Source organism: Coenobita brevimanus, chromosome 27 (assembly GCF_032717465.1).
Source record: "Coenobita brevimanus isolate Jiangsu-jjx chromosome 27, ASM3271746v2, whole genome shotgun sequence".
Classification (NCBI taxonomy): domain Eukaryota; kingdom Metazoa; phylum Arthropoda; class Malacostraca; order Decapoda; family Coenobitidae; genus Coenobita; species Coenobita brevimanus.
Window position 1 is genome coordinate 18,925,565 of NC_136980.1, and position 15,590 is coordinate 18,941,154.

At 40.5% G+C, this 15,590-nt stretch overlaps 1 protein-coding gene across 1 annotated transcript in view; it reads right to left on the reverse strand.

Moving 5' to 3' along the window:
- LOC145394481 (uncharacterized) overlaps positions 1 to 15,590 on the reverse strand; it is a 71,519-nt gene that overhangs the window by 10,285 nt on the left and 45,644 nt on the right. The window contains exons 13-14 of the mRNA XM_080268334.1: positions 15,177 to 15,274; positions 2,099 to 2,219 (exon numbers count right to left, since the gene is read on the reverse strand). Of these exons, the coding sequence (XP_080124460.1) occupies positions 2,099 to 2,219; positions 15,177 to 15,274 (219 nt within the window). The remainder of the gene's footprint in view (positions 1 to 2,098; positions 2,220 to 15,176; positions 15,275 to 15,590) is intronic.

Below are 15,590 nucleotides of genomic sequence, written 5' to 3' on the forward strand. Positions count from 1 at the left end.
CACCAAAGGTTAAAATATATATATATATATATATATATATATATATATATATATATATATATATATATATATATATATATATATATATATATATATATATATATATATATATATATATATATATATATATATATATATATATATATATATATATATATATATATATATATATATATATATATAGAGATAGATAGATAGATAGATAGATAGATAGATATAGATATATTGATAGATAGATAGATAGATAGATAGATATACACAGACAGAGTAAAATTATGGATGAAAGAGCAAACGTCATAGAAGTTATAAAAGAACAGAAATGGAAGTCGGCAGGTCATGTACAAAAAATAAGGGATAACCGATGGAGCAAGAGTGAGAGGTGTCCTGCAATCCTATGGATCCAGCTTCAAATCCCCACTGGGGCAGGGAACAGTTTAAGGATTTGAATCTCATAAACTCAGACTTTACTGATCTACCAGAAGACCCGCTGACATGTCATAAATATACCCCCGCTAATACCAATACACCAGTCCTGTATGAGACAGCCCTAGCATGTATTCAGTATGGACGGTGGGTGTTAGCGCCGAAGTGATGAAATGTGAAGGTGTGATGGTATGTAGGAGGACTGCTGGGCCTTGGGAGCAGACCGTGAAGCCTATGTCCAGAGTCGGACACACACACACACACACACACACACAGAAAGAAAAAGTTCATCTGGACATGAACTTAGCGAACTGCAGCCCGAAGTTACCCTTCTCCTGCAGGCCACCATCCTGCTTTGAGGATAGGGAGGTAACAGAGGGAAATTTGTTTAACTAGGTGTCCGAGCCGCCGGGACATATTAGTACCAACACATGAAACCGTCCCTTTCCCAGGACTAAGGGCACACACACACACACACACACACACACACACACACGTTTGTGTGTGTGTGTGTGTGTGTGTGTGTGTGTGTGTTTAAATATGGGAGTTTCTCCTGGATCAAGCTGTTTCACATTCATTCAGCGTAGATTTTCTGAAACGAGGTGCTCAGGTCCAGTCTAATTTAGCGAAGCCCCATGTCGCTACATTGGTGCTGTCAGCTGCATAAATTCGCGTTAGGCCAACAGGTATGATATGAGCCTGAGTGTCTGGTAACACTGTATGGAAAAGAGTTAGCAGATATGCATTTTAATGGCCTGTGTTTACGTATTACGTTCGGAAGTTTGCTTGGAACGCAATATACCTATCAATAATATGCATTTGAAATACAAAAATGAGTTTTTTTATAATGTGCTGTGTGATTATGTACTATACTACTGGTGCTAATTACCTTCTGGTATCTCATCTCTACCCCTCCCTCTGTTTCTCCCCTCCTCTCTCCCCTCCCACCCCCTACAGCTATCCCTCCCCCAACTTGCTCTCTCTCCCCCATTTGTTACCTCTTTCCCAATTCGTCTGTCCCACAACCTCTGTTGCTACATCTTCCTTATTTTAAGCCCCCAGCATAGGCTCACAGGCTCGTTTCTGATGGCCAAACTCGAATTGATGCCGCCGACTGTATATCTTTATCTGACAAATCCTTGTTCAGTGCTCTTGGAACCTGTTGTCTTGGAATCATTACGATCTTTAATATGAGGTTAGATATGATTACCTATCAAAGATTCACTACTTCGACGCATTATAAGAAAACTGACGTAATTGTGTGGATGTGATCCTCATTGCTGAAAACATTGCCTGGCGATCAACAGTGAAGATCACCGCATTTGGGCTGAGGACCTTATCATGCGAATAAATTTTATCTCCGAGAAAAACATACAGAATGTTTAATTATATACCCTGAAGTGAACTAAATTAAGATAATCTTGCATTTTCCGAATCTTATTCCTGAAGTGATGCATTAGTTGCCCTGAAAAGAAAAAAGAAAAACACTGAATGATTGTGCGGGTTTGCAGTAAAATCAGGAACAAAAGTTCCACCTATTCACTGCGTCTACTTTACAATTAGGGAATGCCGTTATCTTTCCTCCCCGGCACAACAAATAAAATAGCGCTCTTTATGGGCAGAGAATCCTAGCGGTGAAAATAGGTTAACTTTTGTCCTCTGGTACATTACTCACGTTCGCATGTTGTCTCCATCCTTGAGGCGGTGTTGACGGTGTCGCCGAAGAGACAGTAGCGCGGCATCTTGGTGCCAACAACACCAGCCACCACAGGACCAGTGTTCACTCCAGCACGGATCTGTGAAAGTGAGGGATGGTGAGTGAGGGGGTGTGTAGGGACTGATCAGTGGGAAGGAAATTGGGGAGGTGAGTTGCGGAAGATAACTGGGGAGGAGAACTGGGAGAATGTAAGGGAAGATGAGTAGTAGGGTAACTGAAAAGGACTGGGAGTGTGTAAGGGAAGATGAGTGGTATGGTAACTGGGGAGGAGAGCTGGGACTGTGTAAAGGAAGATGAGTGGTGGTGAATGGGGAGATGGTGGGTGGGGAGTGGGAAGGGGAGTAGGGAGTGTTTAAGGAGAAATAAAGGTGACCGAGGAGTTAAGTAATAATAATAATAATATGATAATGATTCTGGCGAGTCTGAGTCATGTCTAATCAAGAAACATCCGCTCACTTACATGCTTAGCTGTCACGGTTCAGACGCTGCCAGAATGCGATGAATTGGAAGTGGTTGCTGTCTCCGTTCAAAATTTGCAGCTTTAAGAAGGGAATGCTGAGAAGATTGTTTTATGTGTATACAGACTCTTCCGCCTTTGACGGCCTCCGCTCGATGCCAAGTAATTTCCTATTTTCAGTCAAAAAGTAACAAAAATCTGAATTACTCATGCCGTGAGAGACACTGAGCAAGGAATTTTCCCTTATTTTTTCCTGCTGGGACACCGGTTGAGAGAGAGAGAGAGAGAGAGAGACTGGATAGTAGTGTTTGCTATTACACTAAATAATACTATAGCATTATAGTATACAATTTTAGAAATATTAGGAGGGAAGAAGGAGAGGCGAGAGAGTGATAATACAGTACACCAAACACGTCACTAGTCTCTTTTCTGTCATGCTGGTAATTTCAGTGCCGGACCAAGGACGAATCCATCCCCTCCACTAAAAGCATACACTAAATTTGAAGCAGAAAGCCAGAAATGAGTCATACCTCGGGTACTGGTGGCCCGACTGGACTGGAAATTGTTTTATTCTTCAAGTTAGAGCATTTTAACGGTACCTTGCTCTAACAAGAATTGCGCTACGTTGCCCCGTTTCTGCTGTGTTAGGGTAACAAACAGACATACAGAAATCGGATCATTATAATAAAGATGACAGTTCCTTACCTCAGCGTAACGTCATGGCACTGGGTGAGAACGGAAACTCACTCACTTCTTTCTGAAGGATTTTAGGAGAGACAAAACTGACAGAATCCGACAGTGCAAGAATACTCTCTCTTAACCCCTACACCGCGGGCTTGTTTACCAATGACTTGCATGTGCCGCGGGGTTATTTGGGCTCCGACAGACTCTCAAAAAATATTTACCAAAAATCAGTTATTAGTCCTAGAATAATAAAATTACATATGCTTATGGCACATACCTTCAGCTTTCTCCTGGAATGATTGTTGAGCCTTCGTCGTTACCGTAGGACTTGTGGAGACCTCTGAAGTAGGGTAACGAAGTCTCCACTTTTCACTTCCCGACAACCCGTAATATGATTACCACAGCCAGATACAAACACTATAAACACTATTCTACAATTTTCAAGTAGTTTGGGATCCATACTAAAAAAAAAAAACACTGTGAAAGCAATGGAAATTACGAGCGCGTCTGATCGTCGCACTGGCACTAGTTCGCTTTTGTTACTCTGTCATTTATTATTCATAAAACCCCTCACACTTTATATTTCTATTACTGTATAACACTTATATATATCTACAGTCTTTATCCATAAGTTTCCTTCAGTAGTATTAGTTTATTGTCACTGTAGGGATTCAATTTCTTTCAGTAAAATACGTAGCATTCACTTTCTCGTCCTGTATACTGGCATTGAGAGTGAATGTCACTTTCATCTTCACTCTCATAACTCATAGCATTCCTACATGCTAGAGTGAAACTTTCACTTTCATTACTCCTAGGGTATATACTCGTATTCTTATAATACTACTCATTTACATTTCTATTTACGTTCTCTATTTTATTTACGTTATTTACATTTCTATTTTATTTACACTGTGTTGTGCACTGTCACTTGAAATAACTTATAAAACTATTTTCCATTGTTCACGTATATTTACATTCATTACTTTCACTTGCTGTTTACACATTATTTACACATTATTTACAATTCCACTTGCACTGTTTTACTCAATAGAAAGATCGTAGTCACTCTTTTATCAATTGTCAGCCCAAAACCTCTTTCCACACGAGGTTTAGTAGGGGGTAAAGGTCACAGGGCCATTTGCATGGGGGTGAAAAAAGGCCTTGAAGTCAGCAAGAAGAAACATACGTACTCTCGCTTCGGAAAGTGAGAGTGAACTGATAACGGAGGGCCAGCGTGGAGGCCTGCTTTAGGGGTTATTCAGAGTTACCAATATTGGTTCTTGAAACAGCTAAGTCTAGCACTGATATGATTGGCAGGAAATCTAGACAATACATTATAAATTTGGTAGTTCCAGGTGAATGTAAATATCACTTAGGCTTCTCCCTTCCCTCCTTACATGTATATTTATTACGAAAATAGATTAGAGGCCTACTTAGGAGATATATATTCAGAGCTACCAATGTTATATCTTGAAACAGCTTTGTCTAGCACTGATATGATTGGCAGGAAATCTAGACAATACATTATAAATTAGGTAGTTCCAGGTGAATGTACATATCACTTAGGCTTCTCCCTTCCCTCCTTACATGTATATTTATTACGAAAATAGATTATACGGCATATTTCAAGGGGAAAAAAATTAGCGAACGAGTGCACGTGAGGTGTTGTCAGGTGATGATTAGCCAATTCCAGGTGTATGGCACTCTCACTTACCTTATTTCTTTCTTGTATATATTATTTGGTATAAGAATAGGACATAGGGCTTATTTCAATGGATGAAATCAGTGAAAAATTCCAGGGAAGATTTACTTGTCGTAGCACGGCCGGGCATGCGAGAGGATAGGGTAATGGAGGGGGGGTAGGGAGGGGAGTCAAGAACGGGGAGAAATGGCTAAATTGTCAACAATGGATGGGAGTACAGATGAGATTAGGAGTGCTGACTAGTGTTGGACATTGGCAGTACTGATAGATGATACAAGCCCCCGCTTGGAAGCCCGGGTGAATTCAAAATAACGCAGAATCACAAAAGCGATGCCCCGCGGTATGATCCCTTGCTCCCAAGCGTCACGAAAGTGACGCCCCGCGGTTAAGGGGTTAAAAAAGTATCCAGTAGTAGTATGCAGTCTTTATGAATAACCTGAATTACTGATGGTATATCTACGGGCCTGCTTCTCACATTTTGGTACACATTTTTGCCAGAGGCAGCGACCACTGCCAATTTATCGCATTCCGGTAACGTCTGAGTCGTGACGACTAAGCAACAAACATCTGCTCACTTACAATCATTATCATATCTCCGCTTTCTCTTCGTTCCTCTAATGTAGTTAATTTCAACCTTTCCAATCTCTCTTTATACTGGAAATCCCTTAAGCTTGGTATCATTCTCGTAGCCATTCTTTGAACCTTCTCTAATTTATTTTTTTTATGTTTCTTTAAGTAGGGAGACCACATCATGGCAACATATTCCAATCTTGGCCTTACCATTGTCATTATCAGTTTATCTAGTGATTCCTCGCTCATAATTAAATGGTGTTCTTACGTCCATCAGTAGGTTATATACTCCACTAGTTATCATATTTAAATGCTTCTCTGGCGATAATCCCTGCTGTATTATTACACCCAAATCTTTCTCCCGAGTAGCTTTGTAGGTATCTTTGTTTCCCATCTTGTAATCTCAGTTTAGTATTATCGTACATATGTGTTAAAATCAATCATCTATAATTGAATCCATTTAAGTAGTTGATCTAAATATTCCTGCAACTTTCTACAAGTATTTTCACCTTCAATTTTCTTCATGATTTTTGCATCATTATCAAACATATTCATGTATGACCGATCTTCAATTGGTATATCATCTTATATAATATATCAGGAACATAATGGGGCTAAAACTGTTCCCCGGGGCACTCCACTTATCACTTCCTTCTGTGCCGAAAAACTTGTCTCTAATCATAGATCTCAGCTGTCTGCCAGTGAGGTAACTCGTGATCCACTACAATAAAACACTATCTATGTAACCATTAGTTATTGATTTCCAGTTCAACTTCTCATGTGGTACTCTATCAAAAGCGTTCCTAAAATTCAAACAAATACCATCCACCCGCCCATCTCTTTCCTATAACACATCAATAACTCTGTCATAAAAACTCAACAAGTTTGTGATACATAAAGTCACTTCTCTGAAACCAGATTGCCTAGAGGTTATCTTATTTTTCTTTAAATGAACAACCCATCTCTTCCTTATGATTTATTTTTTTTCACACAGTTTACAAACAATGCTTGCAAGAGACACTGGTCTATAGTTTAATGGGCCTTCCCTGCTGCCACTCATACATTGTACTATATTTGCTCCTTTCCAGTCCCTTGGAAAATCTACCTCCATTAGAAAACATTTTATTATCTCATGTACTGGTTTAACTAACTCTCCAGTACATTCATTAATTACCATATCAGAAATGTTAGCAGGTTCCATGGCGTTGGTTACATCCACATTTTTCATCATCTCCAGAGCTCGTGAGGTTCAAATTTAACCTCACTGATTTTATTTACCACGTTCACATGATTTATTTCTGATCTCTGAAAATCCTCTTCTTTTACAAATGCTGTCTGAAATTTCTTATTCATAATCTCACACATGTCATCTTATCTTTCATACTCGTTATTATCATCTTTTAATTATACAGATCTATTTTAAATTTAATTTTACAGTTTTTATACCTGGAAAGCAATTCTGCATCACTTCCACTCTTATCCACTATATTATTTTCATATTTAGCTTTTTTTCTCTTCTAATCCTCACATAATCATTCCTAAATTTTTTATATCTTTCCCATGCTAGTTTACTCTTAGCTTTCTTTGCCATATTCCAAGCTTTGTTTCTCTTTTCCATCGCTACTCTACTGTACATCTGTCATTAAACACTTCCTTTTCCTTCTCGATTGTAGCTCCATATCTGAGAATCTAATTTACTAACACCCTCTTTGTATGCCTCCATAAGTTGAATGTGTATATTTTCCATATTTTTTGCTTCATTAAACTCTCTCCAATCATATTCCTTTAAATATTTTCGCATAACAGTGAACTGGCTTTGCTACAGTTGTATCTGTTTTCTTTATGCTTTTCTTATTTAATTTCTTCCCAGTTTACAGCCTCAGATTCAGTAATGTATATGATTACTCTTACCTAGGGAACAACAGTATTTTATTTTTGGATAGCTTTTGGATGTTTTGCGAAAACAAGATCTAATCTCGATGATTCATTGCCACCCCGTGTTCTTATGCCTTCCTTAATAATTTTGGATCAGTAAGTTCTCTATTGCCAGTCCATATAATTTATAACCCCATGAATTGGTATTATTCTTGGCATTACTATAACTTCTTCACCATCAGAATCGTCAGTCAGTACCAACCTATTTCTTCTGTGTACCAATTTTTCCGGATATAGCAACATATCACTACTCATTACGGTACTTCATAATCTTCATCATTCCGTGTTCTTGTTCGACGTGGCATATTAATTACTCCTCTACCTGTCTCATTACCTCTTCTCATTGATATCTATTGGTATAGCTTCTAGTTTTCTGTTTCTGATATTTATTCTTACATCTGTGTGTGTGTGTGTGTGTGTGTGTGTGTGAGTGTGTGTGTAAAAGAGAGAGAGAGAGAGAGAGAGAGAGAGAGAGAGAGAGAGAGAGAGAGAGAGACAGACAGACAGACAGACAGACAGACAGAGACAGAGACAGACAGACAGAGACAGAGACAGACAGACAGACAGACAGACAGAGACAGAGAGACAGAGAGAGAGAGAGAGAATCCGCCATCAGCCCACCACTCACATTTTTTCTGCTTTATATCTTATTTCAGATTTCGCAGCTGAGTGATGCTGACCACCATTTAACCTATTAATATATCCTCAATGAAATTAATAAAATCGCTAAAAATTAGCAAGCATAAACGCCTTCTTTCTGATAGCGTAATATTTATTTAAACTCCTTCCCGAGGCTTCTATTCAGTTTAGGAAAGTATGTTATTATTGAAAAGGTTAATTTTGTCTTTACTATTCGGTTTAGTGACAGATGTATTTTATATGATGACTAATGTGGCCTGGAGGCGGCAAGTACAGATAAACTAAGCATACACCTCATCTTAGTAAAGTAGTTACTCAGAAACAGAGAGAGAAGAAATAAGCGTCATCGTATTGCAGAGAATAATATTGTTCTTAATACAGCTTCACCAAGTGTTTGTTTATTTTATTTTTTTTCACAAACTGAATGTATACATCTAGGAGCTGCAAGAACTGAATGCAAGAGACATCACCATGCCGAATTTATCTTCTCATGACCGTAACAGCTCTTGTATTCTACAGCACTTATGACACCCTGGGGGTAGGGGGGTTTCAAGAATACTCCCCCAGTATCCCTGCTTGTTGTGCGAGGCGACTAAAAGGGTTGATGGTGGGTTAGTGCCCCACCCCGTAAAAAGAACTAACTAAACAAGCAAATAAAGCGCCTCGGACCAGGACGGACCATACGTTGACGACTAAGGAACGGACAAAGGACATTTTGAGGGTGGGAACATGGAATGTGAGAGGAGTGAATGATGAAGTGAAAGAGAGAGAGATTATTCAGGTGCTTGAGGAGGCAAGAGTGGATGTATGTGGATTGACTGAAACTAAATGGAAAGGTGAAAGGGTGAGAGAGTGGTAATATGGTTTAGGTGTATGTGCTGGAGTTAATGAGAATGAGAGGGCAAGAGAGGGAGTAGGTCTGATGACATGCAAGAAGTGAAAGGAGAATATAAGAGAGTATGGAACAGTGAGTGCAAGGATTGTATGGGTGAGGATGAAAGTAGGTATACAAGCGTGGGCGATTGTATGTGCGTATGCGCCGACAGAGAACCGAGTGACAAGAGTGAAAGATGAGTTTTGGGCGAGTGTAGAAGGATGTATGGAGTGAGAGAGTGCTTTTGATTGGAGACATGAATGGCAAAGTTGGGAATGTACGAGTGGATGGAGTGGCTGGTCAGTGGTGTGTGCCAACTGAAGTAGATGGGAATGGTAGTGCTTTGGTGGACATCTGTGCTGGTAAGGGGTTGGCAATAGCTAACACGTATTTTCGGCATAAGATGATCCACAGGTATACAATAAGAGTAATGAGGAGGATGGATGGTGAACTTGTTGAATGAAAGGCAATGATAGACTACGTGTGTGTGGATGAGCGAATGAGAAGACAAGTGTGGATGCAAGAGTGTGGAAAGGGTGGGGGAATGGAGTCTCGGACCATCACTTAGTGATGGCCAAGGTAAAGCTGCAAAGAAAATGGTTGAAGAGACGAAAGGGGAAGACAGGAGGAAACAGCTCCTGTGAGAAGAGTGGAGAAGTTGCAAGATAGTGAGAAAGTGCCAGAGTATAAGAGCATAGCGGAAGAAAGATTGGGAAGGTATGAGTTAGAGCAGATGGAAGGGGTGGAGGACGTATGTAAGAGATAGGCGCAGCGTGTGAGGTGGTTTGTGGAGTGAGAGGGAGATGCAGGGGTGTGCAAGAGACAGCATGGTGGAATGATGAGCTGAAACGAGCTGTGGAACAAAAGAAGAAGGCATATAGTGAATGGCTAGCGACTAGAGGTAGGGGAGAAGATGAGAGAGAGAAGAGAGAGGTATATGTGAGCAGGAGAAGGGAGGTGAAGAGACTGGTGAAGAAGAGTAAGAAGAAAATGGATGAAGAATTTGGGAGGAATCTGAGTGTGAAATGGAGGGAGAGTAAGAAATTGTCTTGGCAGGAGGTAAAGAAAGTAAGGCAGTGGGAACAGGGAAATAGTAGGGGAGTGAAAGATAGGAATAATAGATTGTTGGTGGAGAAGAGAGAGAAATTGAGGAGATGGAAGGAGCACTTTGAGGATTTGTTGAATGTAAAGAGTGAGAGCAGTGTGAGTATAAGTGGTTGGGGAATGGCTGGGAGAAGAAGAGACGAGAGGAGGAAGGAAGAGATCAGTAGGGCGGAAGTAGTGGAAGGAATGAAGAAGGTAAAGATGGGAAAGGCCCCAGGAATTGATGGAGTGTGTGGTGAAATGCTGAGGTATGGGGGTGAGATTGTTGTGGAGTGGATATGGAAGTTGCGTAGATTGCCTTGGGAAGAGAGAAGGCTTTCAGAGGACTGGAAATCAGGTATAATTGTTCCTTTATACAAAGGAAAAAGGGAGAGAGAAGTATGTGGTAACCATAGGGGTATTTGCCTTCTTAGTGTGACTGAAAAAATATATGGTAGAATACTCAATGATAGGGTTAGGCATATGACAGAGGAGCTAGTTGGAGAAGAACAAGGGGGATTTAGGAAGGGAAAAGGGTGTGTAGATCAGATATTTGTTCTAAGATGTTTAGTGGAGAAGTATCAAGAGAAGGGGAAGGAAGTGTATGCTGCCTTCATGGACTTGGAGAAAGCTTATGACAGAATAGATAGGCAAGGTATGTGGAAGGTATTAAGAATATATGGAGTGGAGGGGAAATTGTTGAGTGCTGTGCAGAGTATGTACGAAGGAGCTAGGGCTACGGTGCGAGTGGATGGTGAGCTGAGTGAGTTCTTTGATCTCAGTGTGGGACTGAAACAGGGTTGTGTGATGTCTCCATGGCTGTTTAATATATACATGGATGGGGTTGTAAAGGAGGTGCAAGGTAGGGCAGTGGATGTGGGTGTGGCTCTAATGAATGAGGGTGAGATTTGGAAGATTCCGGTGTTGCTGTTTGCTGATGATATAGTGAATGAATGGTGAATGAATTTGGGACAGTGTGTAGGAAGAGGAATATGAAAGTTAATGTAAACAAGAGTAAAGTTATGGTGTTTGAGAGGAATGAAGTCACAGAATGTACAGTGAGGTTGGATGGTGAGGATATGGAGAATGTGAGTGCATTCAAGTACTTGGGTAGTGTGATGAGTAAGGATGGAACTTTGGGGGATGAAGTGCGTGAAAGGGTACAGCAGGGAAGGAAGGTTGTTGGTTCACTGAAAGCAGTGATGAGAAATAGGGAGGTGAGTATGGAAGTTAAAAAGTCACTGCATGATAGTATTGTGACCCCTACCCTGATGTATGGAAACGAGGCGTGGACCTTGCAATAGGGGAACGAATCTAGAGTGAGAGCAGTGGAAATGAGTTACTTGAGAGGAGCATGTGGAGTGACGTGGAGGGACAAGTTGACGAATGAAGAAACGAATGAAGAAGTGAAGGAACGTTGTGGGGTGGATGTGGATGTGGTTGAGAAGATTAGGAGAAATACACTGAGGTGGTTTGGACATGTGAAGAGAATGGAGAATGAAAGACTGACCAAGAGGGTGTATGTAGGTGAGGTGGAGGAAGGGAGAGGGAGAGGTAGACCTAGGATGAGGTGGAGGGATGGAGTTGAGAGGTATATGAGGGAGGGAGGAATGAGTTGGGGGGAGGGTAGTCAAATGGTGGGTGACAGAGCGACTTGGAGACGTTTTGTCTGCGGCCACCGTTTGCGGGATTATGGCATCGGGCATAGATAAATAAATAATAATAATAATAATAATAATAATAATAATAATAATAATAATTATTATTATTATTATTATTTAAGCTGAAAGCGGGTCATGGGAACCATAGACAACTAACAGCATTCGGATGAAGTGGTCTACGACTTCCTCAATTCTGTGGTAGCCTACTGTATACAGTAGGTGTGATATGGCGTCTGTTTGCGTACTGATACGGTGGTGAGCAAATGGTTAGAGAAATGGTCCCCTCTCCACCCCTAACCTTTCCCTCTTCACCCAGCGATATAACTTGGAATGTGGGGGCAACATCGGCGACTGGGGTCGTGGGTTGTATTCTAGGGGAAGATGTGGAATGGACAATATTGACTATTTGCCTCAATGACTCTTGTGGTCATTAGCCATTAGTTCTAGGCCTTCTTTTTTTTTAGTTTTGATCAATAGTTCCATTTAATATATTTGTATTCTTTATAGCACTCCACCCCTTCAGCCCGATATTGATTTTTTTACGTCGTTATCTACTTCACGACCAAATGAGATTAAAATATACATTTCACTAGAAATTAAACCAATCACTGAATATGATACAGTACGAAGGCACAGACTCTTGGTGTTCAGTGATCTCTTGTTAAAGTATTCAAGGGTACTGAGATAGACTGTAATCTCGCCTCTTTAGTGCGAAACATTTTGAAGTGGGGAGAATTGGCCATTAATACACTGAGCCGGATTATCCTGAGAGCATACAGGTGTGAACAAACCCCCAGCAACTGACGATAACTTTAAATGGTGTTGATGACAGCGCTGAACTTTCTGTATCGTTATTAACCACTGTCTGTAGTGTAGGACGCTGGCTGATCACGGATAATATTAGGTATTCTCAGTGATAACCCACTCACTATAGTTGCATATTTTCTGCTATATTCTTACTACCACTAGACAATAATATTCTCATTCACCTTCAGGCTAGACCTTTCACAAGGAATGAAAGCTATATTAATCACTGAAATATCTTTCAGAAGCTGCATGTAGCAGACCACGCCATTGCAGTGAAGAGCGTAAGGGGGGCAGACTGAAGCTTTGCTAGACTGCACTAGGAACAGTTGGCGAGAATACCGTAACTCCTACAGTCAAGGAAAGCTCCGAATTACCAACACAACGACTGGGTTTAGTATGTACCAGTGCTTGGTTTTGGCAGTTTGATTACATTTTTTTTTTGAATAAGTCTTCCTAAATCAAAATACTTTTACTCAGTTTATGAGGAACTCATCCAACTGTAGGGGTTACATATTGCTTCTGTTACCTCTTCAGTACAAAAGGTCTTCCTCAGGCTGAATAGAATCGCTTGGAGGAATGGAGAATAAATCAATGAAATGATGTCTCAAAAATAATAAAATTAATACTTTCGAAAGCGCATAAAACCACCCGGTGTTACTGATTTTTTTTTCTTAGGGCATGACGAGGATATACTGAATTTTTCTACGGGCTAACAAATATAATTTGGATTACTAAGAATTAAGCAGATGAATACAAAGTAAATTGCTATACGGTGGATGAAAATAAAATTCGCCATGATGGTGAGGCGCAGCTTGTGGTGTAAATTTAATATTTAAATGAACCTGGCTCCTGTTGGCTCGCACATTTTTCGACTAGTCAATAAGACCACTGAAAAAGCTCTGTCCTTGATCAAAAGAACAGCTTCTCGATTAAGTTCATGAATTTCTTAAGACATAGGCCGGGTCCAGACCTCGGTAGTTAATAGCCAAAACAATCATTACAAGGATTATCTCAACACGTGAAATACAGCCAAAGTGATTGTTCAGCCAAAGTGGTTTTCACCTAACTACGCGTTATCTTCGTCTCTGTTAACAGATTTACTGTTCATCCTGGCCATACTGACGGTGAAAAGCAGAAGTGTCTGGATGTGTGTATATGGTTTCACGATTGCATGGAACAGCTCTTGCGCTGGGTAGACAAAACGTATATACTTACGAGTAGCATGTGGTTGTCAAGGATCATAACAACATATAAAGCAATGAACATCCAGAAGAAACCATAGATCATTCTGTAAAAGCTACAAAAGGCATAACTTTCGGTGCATTAAAAGTATGAAAATGAATTATCGAAACTCATTAGAACAAGAATAAACTCTGCCTAACAATGCTGGTTCTGTACAAAAATTTCCTGCTGTAGTTTTATGACAATCTCGGGCTCTTCTTTACCCCAACCCGAGATTCTCAAATTTAGGTGCACTAGAGGGTTTCCAGAGGTCTTTTGACGTTTCGTGAAAAATCATTATAGAATATATCATATTTTCTAATTCAGTTCATGAGATGGTGCTCAGAACTGTGAATCTAGTATCTATAAAACATGTACATCAATCGCACTCAGATATTATACCGGGGGTCATCATTTTGATGCGTTTATCACTGACACAATGGTGCAACAATTTAAGATGTATATATATGACAAAGTAAGCCTTATTTAAGTCAGAATACAACAGCTTATGAGGTACCATTCTGCAGTGGCGTAGTGTGAGGCAGTGGCGTGGCCAAGTCTCCACAAACGGGAGGGTCAAGGTAGGGCCAAATCATAATGGAGGGGATGAGGGGCAACAGGCCCACTATGTATTTCCGTTAGCTTAATCCAGAATTTCAAATGGGAGAGGTGAGGGACAACGAGAGTGGCCGAGGGTCTGAATGGGGAGGTCGGACCCACCCAGCCCTCCACCACCACCCTAGCTATGCCACTGGTGTGAAGGGAATACAATTCAATTTTCAGTGCCTCAGCAATAAGTGTACGGATAGAAGAGCTGAATACTCATGAGGTAGGTACTTGGAAAAAGTTTGAGAACCCCTGTTCGAACCAAATTAAATTTGTTTGGTGTATGCAGGATAGTGCTACACGTCAAACTGCTACAGAAAATTTTCACAGATGTGCAATTGGTGTATGCAGAGTTGCAGACTCCTGCATGAGCCCCGTGCAGACCTGATCTCAACCCTAGCGATTTTTTTTTCTTTTTTTCGCTTGGGGTAATACAAACTGCTGTCTTTACATAAATAATTTTGTACCTTCACTGTATGCAATTGACTGGAAGTGTAAACAGGTCTGATATTGCCTGCCACATCTCACAGAGTCATTGACAGTACCAGAATTAATATTAATCATTGCTCCTATCGACGTCATGCCCTCACTGAATATATCAACCGCAAGTAATTTGTATACAATTGGTACTTTTCATTTTTGTGTGTAAATTTCTGTAAACTACCTCCGCTTTATCATTAAGACTGTTTATCTTTTTCTTTTTCATTTTTACAATAAAGCCCTGCCACTGTTCCTTATTTTTTCCCCACATTGTACCTCACCTGTTTCAGTGAGTTAATAATACTTGTGAACCTCACCTGCAGATAGGAGCCTGGCTTGTGAGGGATGGGGATGGACTGCACTGCATGACGGAGGTCCAGCGCCATGCACCCGATCTCTGGGGCGTGTTTGTGACCTAAAAGAGAGGAGGGGCAGACAAGAGGGAGTCACGCTATACTCAGTAATCTTATAATTCATTTTGCATCACTATGAGCGAATTTTTGTTCCTATGCAGCTTATTTTTCCCTTGGCTCAATGGCAGAATACGACAATACTATAGCTCTACATCCCTTCCATTGCGTCTGTTCGTGACTAGTATCCTGTACTTATATTAATCTTTTGTTTTGACCAAGTTAGTGATTATAGTGGTTCTCAGTCTTCCATTCTCGCTTATACCGTCACTCTTTCTCACCCTTTCACCTGTCTCACTCACTCTCCTTCCCCCTCCTTCA